At 45.8% G+C, this 15,608-nt stretch overlaps 4 protein-coding genes across 4 annotated transcripts; 1 reads left to right on the forward strand and 3 right to left on the reverse strand.

Moving 5' to 3' along the window:
• Positions 1-1,117: 1,117 nt before the first annotated feature.
• Positions 1,118-2,047, forward strand: PG997_007847 (uncharacterized protein; the record flags this gene model as incomplete). Its single annotated transcript, XM_066812162.1, has 1 exon — positions 1,118-2,047. One exon carries the CDS (start codon positions 1,118-1,120, stop codon positions 2,045-2,047), a length of 930 nt encoding a protein of 309 aa, XP_066667504.1.
• Positions 2,048-3,018: 971 nt separating this feature from the next.
• Positions 3,019-4,816, reverse strand: PG997_007848 (Leucine aminopeptidase 1; the record flags this gene model as incomplete). The annotated part of the gene is made up of 7 exons (XM_066812163.1): positions 3,019-3,057; positions 3,148-3,283; positions 3,441-3,586; positions 3,687-3,775; positions 3,855-3,942; positions 4,074-4,483; positions 4,522-4,816. 7 exons carry the CDS (start codon positions 4,814-4,816, stop codon positions 3,019-3,021), a joined length of 1,203 nt encoding a protein of 400 aa, XP_066667505.1.
• A 781-nt stretch (positions 4,817-5,597) lies between these two features.
• PG997_007849 (MFS quinate transporter) lies at positions 5,598-7,621 on the reverse strand (the record flags this gene model as incomplete). The annotated part of the gene is made up of 6 exons (XM_066812164.1): positions 5,598-5,651; positions 5,714-6,621; positions 6,681-6,756; positions 6,842-7,127; positions 7,205-7,412; positions 7,552-7,621. 6 exons carry the CDS (start codon positions 7,619-7,621, stop codon positions 5,598-5,600), a joined length of 1,602 nt encoding a protein of 533 aa, XP_066667506.1.
• A 2,007-nt stretch (positions 7,622-9,628) lies between these two features.
• PG997_007850 (uncharacterized protein) lies at positions 9,629-10,148 on the reverse strand (the record flags this gene model as incomplete). The annotated part of the gene is made up of 2 exons (XM_066812165.1): positions 9,629-9,872; positions 10,105-10,148. The coding sequence occupies 2 exons, from the start codon at positions 10,146-10,148 to the stop codon at positions 9,629-9,631; spliced, it is 288 nt and encodes a 95-aa protein (XP_066667507.1).
• Positions 10,149-15,608: the final 5,460 nt, after the last annotated feature.

The following is a 15,608-nucleotide window of genomic DNA, read 5'->3' on the forward strand; positions in this document are numbered from 1 at the left end:
TGGGGTTTGGCGTTGTGAGAATTGGGTGGTAAATGCTGGTGATGTCGCTTCGGGTGCGGGACAGCGAAAGCGCATAAAGATGCAAAAAGGGTCAGGGACTTTCACAAAAGCAACGCGACGCGTTTTTGGGGCCACGACGCGGGTCGTGTAAAGTGCTTCTGGATTAGGCCTAGTGCCAATCGAAGTCAGGTACGTACTCATACTGGAGGCACTTTCACCCAGCAACCATTAATTGATCAATTGATGCGTCTCCCATCCAACCACAACTATAGATTGATACCACCCAAGCAGAAGGTGCCACGGTTCAATGGCGGATGATTCCAATGGCACACTCTATTTCAACATCTATGACCTTACCAGCTGCTCACATCAGTCTTGCTAATATGTAGCTGGTCTACGATGCCTCGAGGCTTGGGACGCACAGCCACGATCTCTCCCTCGAGTCTAATCGATGCCATGGCGAATTGAGCACTCGTGAACCAAGGTTTATTCAGGCAAGTGACTCCTTAAACTGCCTATCGAGAAGTCGATACTCAATAATGGTCTATGCCAAAGCATAAACGGCAGGCCTCTCTGGCTGCCGTCGGATCCTGTGACATTTCCCTGGATAGCTTTACGCACAACCTACATCAGACCAGCGATTATCACGGTGATGAGCAATCTACCAACTTGCATACATTATTCACATCGTAGTTGATGAAATGTACTTGAACATGCTTGGATTGACGTACTGCTCCGTTTTGGCGACGATACTTTCCCTTTACCGCAGAAAGACATAACTCTATAGGTATCTATAAAGTTGGAAGAAAAGCTGCTGCCTCGGACTTGGGCAACGAGTAGGTTGGTACCGGAGATGCGTTCAGCTCTGGCTGATATTCTTTTACCTCGAGTAGATCGAATTAATGGGCACCCGACTTTGTCGAGTATATACTCATAGTCGTTCTCCTCCATCTCATTCCCATCTCTAAACACCAACCACCATTCATACAGGAACCATTACATTGGTCACAACTCCACAGCAGGAGCCTGTTCCATTATTTCTCATCCAAGTTATACTAGAGATCGTTGGCCCTGTACAGCTATAGTCCACTACCCGAAGATGGCTTCGATTCCGAGAATGTGGATCACCAGCGACATCCTCTGCGAGGTCGCAACTCACAATCGGAAATTGAACCCGGATACGATCTGTGACAGAGTCAAAGCCTGGAAGAGCGACATGGGAAACACAAAGAAGCTCGCAGCCATTATCACTCTCAGTGGTGAGATTGCCCGGTTGAAAGACGTGATAATCCCCGACGACTACTGGCAACCGGATCTCAGAGAGACTCTGGGAGCGCAACTGTGTGCCATCCAATCTGCCATCGACAGGCTGAAGGCCAGGAGCCCGAATGATGCGAGCAGCTTCGGCTCCGTGCTTGATGAAGTCAAGGCTTATTACTTGAAACCAGCCCACCGCCCGGAGGACCTGGGGGAAGACCACATGCAGATGGTGCTAGAGATCTTGAAATATGCCATCCGACAATGTCGGTCGGGTACCGCCGACGACAGCTCAGACTGCAAGCCCAAGGCCTGCTACGGCAGGGTCTCAGAGGCTCTGGAACAGGCTTTCCTCTTCCGGAAGAGAAACGTGCCTTACGTGTCGGACCTAACGGAGGAACTTCTCAATGCGTTTAAAATGGTCCATGAAGCCGCTGCCGCTTTCCTATTCTTTGACATGAAGAGCGAGAGGACCAAAAAATCAATACGCTGCAATTCAACGATCGGGGAGCAACCTCGAAGCCCTGGCCAAAGTGACGAAGACGAGGAAGACGATCTGGCAGAAGCAGATGGGTACGGTGGGGAAGCTGAGGGGGCATTGCAGACTTGTGCCTGCCATTCTGTGACCAGCAAGATGTGGCAAATAGACCAAGATTTTGCACAGAGAAAGGAAAGATCCCTGGCCAAATTAAAGTCCAGGGACCCGGACTCCGACCGAGCAAGGCAAGGCCACGACTCGAAACCTTTGAACCCCTTGCCACTAGGTCAGTTCGTCGAGGCTGCCTACTGACGGGCTCAGTTCAATCGCCATCAATGGGGGAGGGGATGGAGGGCGGTATTGCAGGAAAGGCCTTCCACACCCACCGACATGTAGAAGCTAATGGAATGCTGTGGGCGAGGAATAAAATCGGGTTAAACACGGCGCAGGCGTTTGTATCCCCGGGCTCTCTTAAGCATCAAAGTCGCAAGTTTTGAGACGGCGTTAGGGTTGGTATAAAGTCTCTGGTCTGCTTTCGTTGAGACATATATGTATATATATCAATTTCTGAACATCATCATATTTGGCTCGTCGTCTAAGTGAAGCCGTGTCAACGCATATCACGAGTGTGGCTGTTCGTCACTGGCATTTCTTTTTCACTCTGCGTGACAGGTATAAGCCTGGCTCCTCTCAAGTCTCCCACGGGTAATCTTTCCAGCGCTGCAAGGTACATTTCTACTCGCCGCTCACCTGCTGGTTATGCAGCCAAATGTTAGACAGGCGCACATTGATCGGGAGAATGTAGCCGAGCTTGAAGCTGTACGGGCTCTCCGGGCGGGCGGCGCACAGCACGCTCGAGTGCAGCCGGGGTCAGAGCTCGGCCTCGACGCCGGTCCTGTAACGACGACGCCGGCTGTGTTGTTCAGCAGCGCGCGGAAGATGTCGATATTGTCCGGGTACGCCGCGATGTCCGCGACAGGGAAGCGGGCGAGGTCAGAGGGACTCGTTGCCATCACACTCGCGGGCGTGGGCCACTTTGACGCCGGCGCGATTGATAAATCCATTCACGTTCAATACATAATCTATACTATTGGATTTTCGAAACCAATCGACTTTCAGGGAGTGCTGAATAGAAGCATGACATAAATGTGACCTGTTTGATTTATAATTCTGACCGCTAGCTTAACAGCACTGCATGGCGATGACATTTTCGGGTCAGGTCTCTAACTATCAGCCCCTGCCCAGTATAGCTTCAAAATACCGCCAGTTCGGAAACCCTCAGTCTAGAAATAGCTGCCCTCTACCAAGAAACCCACAGTGAGCTGGAAGGGAGAAAGATACGTGAGTCAGCCAATCTTCATTATACATGCGGGCGGATAGCGTAGAGCACGAAAGAAATGGGAAGGGCTTACCTTGGCGTGCTGCAGCATGTGCGGGAAGCTAAGCGTCGACACGGCATCATTGGCCGAGTGGATGTACGGGCTCGAGTCGGCCATCACCTCATCGCAGACATAGGCTACGGGATAGCCAGCGTCTCGAGCGGAGCCGCTGTACACAGCAAAGCAACGTGGGTCAGCAAAAGTACCGTACAATTAGAAAACATGCGACCACATATAGGCTGGTGAAATAAATGCAGAGATACAGCTAATGCCAAGAGACAGGAAAGGAAGAGGTTCGGGATAGGGGTCACGGGTCAGCGACTCACTGGTCAGAGCAAGCGTAGCCGCATCGATCCGTCGCGACCTTGAGCTGCGTGTAGACCGGGACGAGCTTCTGGAGGTACGAAGTGAGGCCGGCGTCAACGTAGTCGGTGTAGACGGCGATCACATTGTTGGGAGAGTAGCCGGTCATCTGAAGGGTTTCATCCATCGAGGTCAGCAACGGCTCAGCAACTCACGCGACCCGCATCCAACCGACAAGAGAGGAAATGGTAATTGGTCGGTTTACTAACATCTTGGTTCATGACAGCCAGGACCTTGACGCCAGAGCGAGCGTAAGATTGCATCACGCCGCGCGACCCTTGCAGGCCACCCTCCTCGCCTATCAGAGTTCAGGGTTAGCTAAAGACATTGTTCCGGAAAACCAATTGACTAGGTATAAGATCAATCGGTAGACATACCGGAATAGAAGTGGAACTCCAGAGTGTTGGCAGGCTTGAACTTGGCCTCGGCTAGCACACGGAGAGCCTCGAGGACCACGACAACGCCCTGTGCCGCCGAACATTAACCCGTTAGCAATCTGAACTGGCGTGCTCGGTATATACTCAATACATTGCGAACGGAAGGGGGTAATGGCATTGCTGGTCGGTCTTTTGTTTCTTAGCTGGGTATGGACTCACCGAAGCATTGTCATCCGCCCCCGGCGCCCGCCCACTCGTCGACGTCCCCACGCTGTCATAGTGAGCCGAGACGACGACAACCTCACCCGATGTGCCTGGAATGGCGGCGATGACGCTGGGCTGATTATACGAGTGAGAAAACTGCTTCACCGTGATGGCGCTGTTGGCCGACGCCGCAGACCGCGCCGTGTCGTACATCCACTGCGCGCTGGTCGCGGCATAGGTGCCCTTGTAGTACCGGTTGTAGAAGTTGGCCAGCGCGTTGGTCCACGTCTGCAGATTGCTCTGTGACAGCCGCGCGATCAGCGGGTTCGCCTCCGACTGGTGGCTCGCGCCGCTCGGGAACGTGGCCCGCTTCTCCACGGCGGACGCGAGGCGGTCGGCGCGGAGCGTGTCGAGTTCCTGAATTTCTGCCGTTAGTCTCTGAGTTCTCTGTTGGTGCCTTGACTGCTCCACTCCTGGTTCCCTTCCACTTTCTCAAAAGGCGGGATGCGCCTTTCAAAGAGAGGGCCGGAAAGAGGGGGGAGACTTGCCATGGTGTCGGTGATATCGGCAAAGTGAATTCCCTTGGAGGTGAGCTGCTCGAATTTCTGCTCTTCGGTCATCCAGGTGCCGGCGTCATCTTCGGAGGTCTTGACGAGCCGCAGCTCTTCATCTCGGGCTGGCAGCGACTGAGCGGTCAAGGCACTCAAGACGACGGTGGCGTGAAGCGCGGCCGCACCAAGGAGAACGAACCTGACCATGATGAGCGAGCGAGAGCAGAAAAAGATGGAACTGGCAGGACAGGGTGGGCTTGAAAGGGTCGGGAGGAGGTACGATGGTTGATGACCTGGCGCTCAAAGCCCATCATCTATATGGGAGGAGACGCCATCCCGTTATATATCTCCATCTCCAGCGATTCGAACTCCCTGATGTGCGAATGGACGACAATATCTTGATTACTACCCAATGCGGAACCCTCACCCGCCAAGGCGAGCAAACTACCGTGGCTGCAGCTCGTACCTTTGCTGTCCTTCTAGATGCGGCGTAGTGTACGGAAGCCAACTACCCTGCAGAGGACGAATGCCCGATGCCAAGACGCCTTGGTCCTCCGAGGTGGTATGCCAAGCTTTCTTATCTTCAATGCAAGTGCCCCCACACACAACAACAGAGACGGACTCCGCTAGGGAAGTAATTCGAACTTCCCGTTTCTTTTCTCGGAGGCATTGTGGGAGACAGCTCTCACTGGTCCGCTGTCATGTGTCCACGGTTAAGGCATGACACCGAATTTGCGCTCTGTGCCCCGGGAGGTCCCTCAGAGAGGCAGGTGGTTCCACACATCGAGTACAAGGAGCCTGCTTCGTCATACCATAGCAGCGTTCTCGTCCAACATTATGAGAGAGCATTGGAGATGTTGATGCACGGATGCGTGTATCACATAACGAAGGAACACCCATCATGATAGGTGTATTTTAGTATGGGCCCCTTGAAGATCGGGTCTCCCAACTGCTGCGCAGTATTCGCAGTCAAATACTGGCGTCCAAGCTATACTGTGACCTTTTGAAGCTTCTCATCAACGGGAATGTGCGCTTTTACCATCTTAAGGGTGTCGCTGTCAGTATCGATATCGGGGGTTCTGTTGCCTTCCAAGACCTCTCTACCCGGTCCGCATCCGCATTACCATAACGCCCGATCTTGTACCAGGGGAGTTCGAACAGCTTGTTCATGCTTTCCAAGCTACGGCCGGCCGTCTCGGGTATGGAGATCCAAACCCACACCCCGCCGACGATGGTGACGGCGGCAAAGAACCAAAAGGTGCCGGCCGGTCCCAGCCCGCCGTGGTCCGTGGACAGCAACATGTGGGGCAGGGTGCGAGAGTTGCCGTAGCTGTTGGCGAAGTGAATCGTCATGGCGAGCGAAGTCGAAACGGCGCGGATACGAAGCGGGAAGAGCTCGGCGGTTAGGAGGTATTGCATCGAGTTCCAGCCCAGCGCCCAGCCAATGCCGGAGAGGAAGATCATCGCGATCGCGCCGTAGCTCGCCGGGACCATAGCCTTGGGCAGCACGAACTCCACGGCCACACCAAGCTGAGGCACTGCCGTTAGAAACCCGGCGACGTAGATCATGGCAATGGCTTGGAGGGTGATGCCAGCCATCAAGGAGCGCTTCCGTCCGATCACGTCGACCAAGAAGAGGGCGCAGCAGACGGCAGATAGCAGCTTGACGACGCCAAAGATGACGGCGATCAGCAATGACTCGTTTTTGCCGTTGAAGCCGAGAAGCATGAAGAGATCTGTAGCATAGACCGTGATGGAGCCGGCGCCAGACCATTGCGCCATTAGCTGGGCCATGGTGGCGAGGTAGACACGGTACAGGTTGCTGGATACGCAGAACATCTCTTTCAAGACACCAAGGAATCCCAGGTTTCTCGTTTCCGCAACCTCCTCCTGATGTGAAGCTTCAATGGATTTCATTTCCTGGACGAGATATGGGTCTGTGGTGTCGAGATTCCGGAGGCGGGACATGTTTAGCAGCGCCTCCTCCGGCTTACCAATCTTGACAAGGTAGCCTACGATTCTAGTGAGCTTCTGTCACCTTGAATTGGGATGGAAAGCTTCGACTACTTACGAGGGGATTCATACTGGAAGATTGTCATTGCCAAGATGATTGTAGCGAAAATGATATGAATACTGGTCGGGGCGAGCTATCACTTGGCGTTAGTGAGATTATCCCCTTAAGTCAGAAAGTCGACGAACCCAGCGAGCATGCGTTGAATCGCCTAGGCTTACCTGAGCACCGTAATTGGCGAGATATGCCAACACGATGCCCAAGTAGACGAAACCAGTGAAGATGCAGGTGCATAACCCTCGAATGGACGCAGGTGTAATCTCAGCGATGTAGATGGGACCGACCACGGCAGTCTGTCCGACCCCAAGGCCAGCGACCAATCGGCCAGCATATATGGCTCCCAGGCTGCCATTGCTCCTCATGAATATGGCGATGCCAAGAATCCACAGGGAACATAGTTGGCGTGTAGCCCAGATCCGACCGATGCGGTCGCAGATCACGAAAGCGCTGATTAAGTCTCGTATCAGTAAGGACTTCTGGAGATAGGCAGGTAGGCAAACAGGCAGGGCAAGAATGTGACCAACATGAGAGCACCGCCAATTGACCCGAGCTGCACCATAGAAGCGACATTGCCTTTGATATTCGTCTGCTCGACCAGGCTGTAGGAGCTGAGATTTATTGTGTCCTGAAAGTCGGCGGAGCCAAAGGCTCCTGCAATCAGACCCTCATCTACGCCACGAGCAGCCCCGAGAAGACCGAAGGAGATGACGGCGAACCATAGGCGCCAATTGACTATTGGATGAATCTTGTCAGATTTCATAGTTTAGACTTCCCTTTCTCCTGTGCGCAGTACTTTCCAGACGGGGAGAGGTCGATGAACCATAGTTTGGGGATGGATGGAGAGGATCCATTGGTCGCTTTGAATACTTACAGACGTTTTTGGGTTCACCCAGGTTCTTGAGCTTGAAGATATTGACGGGTTTCTTTGGACCGGTAGCCATTCTTGCAATTGACGACAACTTCTCGTGGTAATCTGTCTGTCCGGAGACCGGTTAAGAAGCCACGACCGGGCGGCGACCGCATCGTGTTTTATACCGCAATGGGGTCGAAATCACCCATGCCTATATCAAATAACGTAAACCGTTTTCTTGGCTGGCTCTCCATCCAACCCGGTCCCCGGTTACACTTGGTGAGCATTAGTTACGGCAGGCTGGGCAACGTAAGAGCACGATCTTGGCTTTGCTACGGCCCGCGACGGGTGTGGCGATAAGCAGCCAAGCGAGCAGGCAAGACGCTGTGGTCCATCTTTTCCGTTGACATGTCGGGCGGCGAGATGAGACGTGGAGGTGGTATTGCCGAAACGTGGTCCAATATCGTCTGATGCCGCCGTCTCGTAGGGCTTAGTCGTGGACGTTCCCGATTTCCAGTCCCCATGCACTTCGGGGCAGCGGTAGCCGAAGAAGATAGCCACCATGACAAAAGGATAAGCACTTGGAAGTTGGGACGGATGTTTCAGCGTCAGGAGTCAAACCAAGCACCAGTTTGGTGCGAGGTAGGCCTTGAAAATTGAGAGGGGCCCGCCTCCCCCTAGCGCTCAGCGAAGCGTAGCTGCTCTCTTTACTCACTTTAGGTACTTATGTACGTACATAATCCAACAGTTCATTTTTCATATTGCCGGTACGTTTGGTTTTAGTTATCTAGAAGGCATCTGAGAAGGAAGTACACTTTGTTGACTGTGATTTCTCTTTCGCCTTGGGCGTCGCCCTCTGCCCCTTGGGCATTTGAGGCTCCTTCGTCGGTCTGTTTGTTCCGGGGCACGATTCTAATTACCAGAGCCATCGCAACATTACCCCTTTTCATGCACAGCCCGTCAGGCCTCTTATTCCACTGGGCGAATTAATCTATCACCGGGACCATCCTGCTGAAAGCCAAACATTGTCCTTCTATGGATTGATCTGGCAGACCGCGCAACGGGACATTGTCTTCTGTTATGGCCACTGCCACCACCATAAGCACTTGAATCGAACCGTTGACCAAAGATCCGGGTCCATGTGACAGGCTAGCTGCTCCCTCAAGCTTCGGGCGAACTCTATACCCATGTGAAATGCTAGGCTTAGCATTTGGAACGCTAAACATTCATATCTGAGGGCATGGTCTGGACTCTGTTGGCCCAGCCCGTTGGGTTCTAACTACTGCGGACTCACCGCCTCTATAACCCTATGCTCATAAGACCCTGAGGCTGAATGAACTCAAGCCGCCAGGCTGGGTCCAAGCCGCAAAGAACTCGCCGTCAGTGTGTAGTATATGCAGCTATGGTATCAAACTTAAGGACGTTGCATACTGGCCTGCGGTTCATCACAGGCTGAGTGAGAGTCAGCATTCATGGTATATAAGGCATCGACTGCCTGCTCTTTTGAAGAGTGTCTCAAGACTCGAACATCACAGCATCGCAACATCACAACGGAAGTGCACCTCTCCTAACTCTCCTGGAAAGATAAAGAAACGAACATCCACAATCGGATAATAAAAAACGATCAACGATCAATCCCCCGGTATACACACATACGTTTGCTACAATGGGTTTCTTCAGCAAGCTTGGCGAGTTCCTCGAGGAACCGCATCACGCGAACGCCAACGCCAGCAATGGTAAGTCACACGTCAAACTCCCCCGAGACCCTCTAGATACCCCTAAACTGCCTGGACTGACATTTGCAACCTTTCAGCGACCAGAGGTCCTGCGATCAAGCCAGCAGCTAAGCCCCCGGCCGCCGGCGGGGCACAGACGAAGCCCGCAGCGAAGCCCGCTGTGAATCCCGCTGCGAAGCCCGCAGCGAGGCCCGCAGCGCAGCCCGCAGCGCAGCCCGCGGCGAAGCCTGCGGCGAGGCCCGGCGCGGCTCAACACGTAAGCGAATGGTCCCAGGCCTTGGGCCATTTCTCCCAAGCGATCCATAGTGCGGCGCCGGCTAAGACCTCGGCCCCTACCCCGGCTAAGACTGCCAAGCCGGCGTCTACCGGGGCACCGCAGGGCCAACCTCAACAGCAGCAGCAACAACAACAACAACAGTACTACCAACCCCAGCAGCAGCAACAGCAGCAGCAGCAGCAGGGCTACCCTCAGCAGCAGGGCTACCCTCAACAGCAGTACTATGATCAGCAGCAGGGCTATCCTCAGCAGCAGGGCTACCCTCAACAGCAGTACTATGATCAGCAGCAGGGCTATCCTCAGCAGCAGGGCTACCCTCAACAGCAGTACTATGATCAGAAGCCGGAAGGGGATGTATACATCACGGAGATCTACCAGGAGCAACCAGAGGAAGAGGTGGTGTTATACCAAGAGGTTGAGCCAGAGGAAGAGGTGGTGGTATATGAAGAGGTCGAAGAAGAGGAAGAGGTAGAGTACGGGTACGAGGAGGAGGTGGAGGTTGAGTACTAATACGAGTGCTTTTTGAGGTGAAAGATGCGTAGGGGGAGTGGGTTGGGTCACTGGTTTTCAAGAGACAACGGCAGCTGTGCCTGCGTCTTCGTCATGTTTTCAATCACTGTATTCTTACTTTGTGTTGTTACTTACATATCTTTGTTAGGTGGTTTGGTCCTTTTCGAACACTACTGTTGTAATCAGACTATTTGAGAATCTTATCAATCATCTGGGGCATTCAGTCGTGTTTCTAAACGATGGCATTGACTATACATTTGAACATCGCAACTCTACATTTGCTGCTAGTCCCATTGAAGTATTGTGCGGTGGTTTGGGAATCCTTCCTTGCGACACGCAGGTTGGCCATGGTTTCCGAAGATTCATATAGAGAAACAACTAGTATTTGATACTGACAGGAGTATGGTAGATCTTGATGATGCTGGTGTGTTAATCAGGTGAAGTTTAGGCTTGTTACCGCCGTTCAAAGAGACGCAACCAAGAAGCAAGGAAACCTAAGTTGCACCAATGGTAATTTGCAATATAATTCCACATGAGGACTTTGAGATTGACTGACCGGGTTGCTGGACAGTGCGTGCTTCCCTGATTGCTGCGCAAGGAGGTATGAAGGACTTCCAGTTCTTGCCCGGTTATACATGCAAGGTAGTAAGGGGCATGCGACGCGCCATACACTGAAGCCAGTGACACCCTCATTCAACTCTTACTCATAGGATACTGCCATGAATTCAAATACATATTCTTTGGAGCAACTTATATCATGCCAGACTCCCATAAGCTCGGTGGAGGTCCATAAAGACGTTTGTTCCCTTGCGTTCAAACCCCGAGCTTTGCTGTTTGATAGGCAAACTACCTGAAATGCATAGCAAAAAGCTTGCCTCTATGTGATGATATCACAGTCTTCAAAAGTCAGCAATCAACACAGTAAGCACTGGATTTAGTATATATTTTAAAGATGAAGTCCCTCCTTATTTCTCTTGCTTGCTGACCAGAATGTGAATAGGAAGTAAAAGGGTGATTATCGTAATATGTGAGCAGAGTATAGAAAAGCAGCGTGAATGATTCGTAGATACGAAGTAATAGATAGAATTTAATCTAGCATCGATTCCTCCATTTAATCATTTCTTTTATTTAATGCCGTTTTGTATTCACTGCTCTTTCTCATTATAAAGGGATGTTGATTTCCCGTTATCTTTATAGTCACTCCTTCCTTTCTTATAACATTAAGATGTAACCCTAATCGGCTGCCCCCTTTTAAATAACTTATACATTTCGTAGTTTCCCACTTAAATCGGTAAAATTTAAGATTTAATATAAAATTAAATAAAATAGATATAATTATAGAAATTTAAGTATAAAATAGTAAATAAAAAAAATTTAAGCACTTAATATTAAAATTTAAAAAAATTCGTTAACGTGGTTTATTACTACGCGACGTATATTACTTAGCGACGTATTTTTTCCACTTTTTAACCTTTTTATATAAATTAATTTAATTATAACATTTAAAATTAATTAAAACTATTCGTTATCCGATTTTTCGCTTAATTTTATATTTTTTTTACATGTTTACGCATTATAACCTGTTTCGCCGTAGATATTATAACGCCTGCCGCTCGTCGCGCGCCTCTTCGATAAACCACTATTTTTACCTTTATCGGGCGCTAAACGCTTCCCTTTTACCTTTTCGTTTTATAACTGCTAAAATTCTTTAATAATAAAGGCTTTTTTAAGTTAAATTCGCGATTTTTTAACTCTTCGGCGCTTAGAAAATACTAAATTAACCTCTTTTAATATATATATTTTATTACGTATAATTAAGGGTTATTTTATAAACTATTTTAATTATATTTCTTACTATTTAATTTATTATATTTAAAATCGGCGTCGGAGAGCTTTTTTAATAAGTAAACACCTTTTTTAATATAAATAAAGTGCTTAACTATTTATTAAAAATTAAACGGTATTTAAAGATCGTAAATATTAGCCGTCCCCGAACGGGATAGGTTAAGTGTAAACGTCCGGAGATATATATTTAACTTATTAATTATTTCGTCGGGATTATAAAGGACTAAATTAAAAACGTTAAATCCGGATTTAATGTTATTTTTCGTAAAAATAGCGAAATACGCGGCTTTAAAAATAATAAAAAACTCGAGCTTTATAATATAATTTATTAAGGCTTTAATAAATAGCTCGATTTCCTTTAAATAAATACGCTTTAAAGCCGAATAAAGTGTTATATCGAGTGGTTAAAGTGAGTGAAATAAATAAAGAGGTATACCGAGTGTAATAATATTATTATTTTAGTAATATACCTCGAATTCGGCCGAAATATAGCTCTCGTGGTTATCGATAATTAAGAGGCGGTAAGAACCTTTCGTTTACGTTTTAATATGTTTATCGAAGTGCTTAATTTAATTTAAGCCTATTTCGTTATTAATTTAATTATTAAAAGTCGGCTTAATCACTTAATCGCTCGATAAATCGGTTTCGCGAGACTAGTTTATAAAATAATATTAACTTTAAATAATTAAAAATAATAAAATATATTAGCCTTATAAATTAATATATTTAATCGCCGTTATTTATTCTTAATTATTAAATTAAATCGATTTCGTTTTTTTACGCCGCTCGGCGCGTATTACGATAAGTATTAACCCGATTATACTTATTATAAAACCGGTTTTATCGAAATTCTAAATATCTTCGTCGACGATCCCGTATTTCGCCTTTATATTTACGATTAGCGTAAACTAGGTAAAAATAATTTTAAAATCCTCGTAAAAAGCCTTTTAGTAATCGTACCGACGATTCATTTTAGTCTTTAGGTCCGGGTTACGGTCGATAAAGCGCCTGACTTAATGCTTGCCGACGCGGTCGCCGCCGCGCGACGCGGTAAGGAAATTAGCTATATCTTTTACACTAGCGAAATTAAGAGGTATTTTTCGGATATCTAAATTAATTATATATTTATAAAGTACCTCCTTTTTAATTAAATTTAGTTTACGTCGTTTCGGTCGGATTTCGCGTTTTAAAGTTCGGCCGTAAATTTAATAATATAAAATTAGTTCGGGTATATTATAAACTTTCATTATTACTCTTTAATTTATTTAATTCGGTTTATTTTATATCGCTTAAATTATTAAAACTATCCGATCTTTTTAAAATTAATTAAACACTATAATTATAAAAGTATTACGCGTTAAAGTTTAATTATATTAAAATTAAATTTAAATATATCGTTAAGTAATATACGTTACGTAGTAATAAACCACGTTATATATAATCGGATATATATATTAAAAAAGGTTAATTTAATACTTTCGAAGCGTCGAAAAGCTAAAAGATTACGTATTTAACTTAAAAGGGCCTTTATTATATAAGAATTATAAAAGCTATAGGACGAAAAGGCAAAAAGGAAGCGTCGAGCGATTAATAAGGGTGAAACAGGGGGTTCGTTAAAGCGGAGGGCGACCGGTGGAAGGCGCTGCGGTGTCTGCGGCGAGACAGGTCATAATGCGCGAATATATAAAAAGGACGTAGAATTAAGTAGCGATTCCGATAGCGAGTAATTTTAAATAATTTAAAACGTTATAATTAAATTAACTTATATAAAAATAGTAAGGTATAAAAAAATGGCCCGCTTAATAATATAGCCCGCTTAATAATAAACTACGTTATAGCTTTAAATATTTAATTAACGTGGTTTATTACTACGCGATATATATTACTTAGCGACGCACTTAAATTTAATTTTAATATAATTAAACTTTAACGCGTAATATTTTTATAATTATAATATTTAATTAATCTTAAAAAAATCGAATAGTTTTAATAATTTAAGTAATACAAAACGAACCGAATTAAATAAATTAAAAAGCAGTAATAAAAACTTATAATATACTCGAATTAATTTTATATTATCGAATTTATAGCCGAATTTTAAAACGCGAAATCCGACCGAAACGACGTAAATTAAATTTAATTAAAAAGGAGGTACTTTGTAAATATATAATTAATCTAAATATTCGAGGGATGCCTCCCGATCTCGCTAGTGTAAAAATATGGCTAATCTTTTACCGCGTCGCGCGGCGGCGACCGCGTCGGTAAATACTAGGTTAGGCGCTTTATCGACCGTAACCCGGACTTAAAAATTAAAATAAATCGTCGGTATAATTATTAAAAAGTTTTTTACGAAAATTTTAAAGTTATTTCCAGTTAATTTACGCTAGTTATAAATATAAAAACGAAATACGAGATTATCGACGAAAATATTTAAAATTTCGACGAGACCGGCTTTATAATAAGTATAATCGGGTTAATACTCGTCGTAACACGCGCCGAGCGGCGTAAAAAAGCGAAATCGGTTCAGCCTAGTAATTAAGAATAAGTAACGATAATTAAATATATTAATTTATAAGGCTAGTGTATTTCGCCGTTCTTAATCGTTTAAAATTAATATTACCTCGCGAATTAATCCCGTGAAACCGATTTACCGGGCGACTAAGTAATTAAGCCGACTTTTAATAGTTAAATTAATAATAAGATAAGTTTAAACTAGATTAAGTATTTCGATAAACACACTAAAGCGCAGACGAAAAATTCCCACCGCCTCCTAATTATCGACAGCTACGAAAGCTATATTTCGGCCGAATTTAAAGCATACTATTAAAATAATAATATTATTATACTCGGTATACCTCTTTATTTATTTTACCTGCTTTAATTACTCGATATAATACTTTATTCGGCTTTAAAGCGTGCTTATTTAAAAGAAATCGAGCTATTTATTAAGGCCTCGATAAATTATATTACGAAGCTCGAGTTTTTTATCGCTTTTAAAACCGCGTATTTCGCTATTTTTATAGAAAATAATATTAAATCCGGATTTAACGTTTCTAATTTAATTCTTTATAATCTCGACGAAGTAATTAATAAATTAAATATATATCTCCGGATGTTTATATTTAACTTATCTCGTTTAAAAACGGCTAATACTTATAACCTTTAAACGCTGTTTAACCTTTAATAAATAACTAAACACTTTACTTATATTAAAAAAAAGGTGTTTACTTATTAAAGAAGCTCTCCGACGCCGATTTTAAATACGGTAGACTAAATAGCGAAAAATATAACTAAAATAGCTTATAAAATAACCTTTATACGCGATAAAATATATATATTAAAAGAGGTTAATTTAGCACTTTTTAAGCGCCGGAGAGCTAAAAAATCGCGAATCCAGCTTAGAGAAGCCTTTACTATTAAAGAATCTCAGTAATTATAGGACGAAAAGGTAAAAGGGAAGCGTTCAGCGACCGATAAAGGTAAAAATAGGGGTTCGTCGAAACGGAGGGCGACCGGTGGAAAGCGCTGTAGTGTTTACGGCGAAACAGGTTACAATACGCGAACATATAAAAAAATATAGAATTAAACGAGGAATCGGATAGCGAGTAGTTTTAATTAATTTTAAGCGTTATGGTTAAATTAATTTATATAAAAAAGTTAAGAAATAAAAAAGTGCGTCGCTAAGTAATATACGTCGCGTAATAATAAAC

The sequence above is a fragment of the Apiospora hydei genome, assembly GCF_038363865.1.
Source record: "Apiospora hydei strain CBS 114990 chromosome Unknown utg000006l_segment0_segment0, whole genome shotgun sequence".
NCBI classification, from domain to species: Eukaryota; Fungi; Ascomycota; class Sordariomycetes; order Amphisphaeriales; family Apiosporaceae; genus Apiospora; species Apiospora hydei.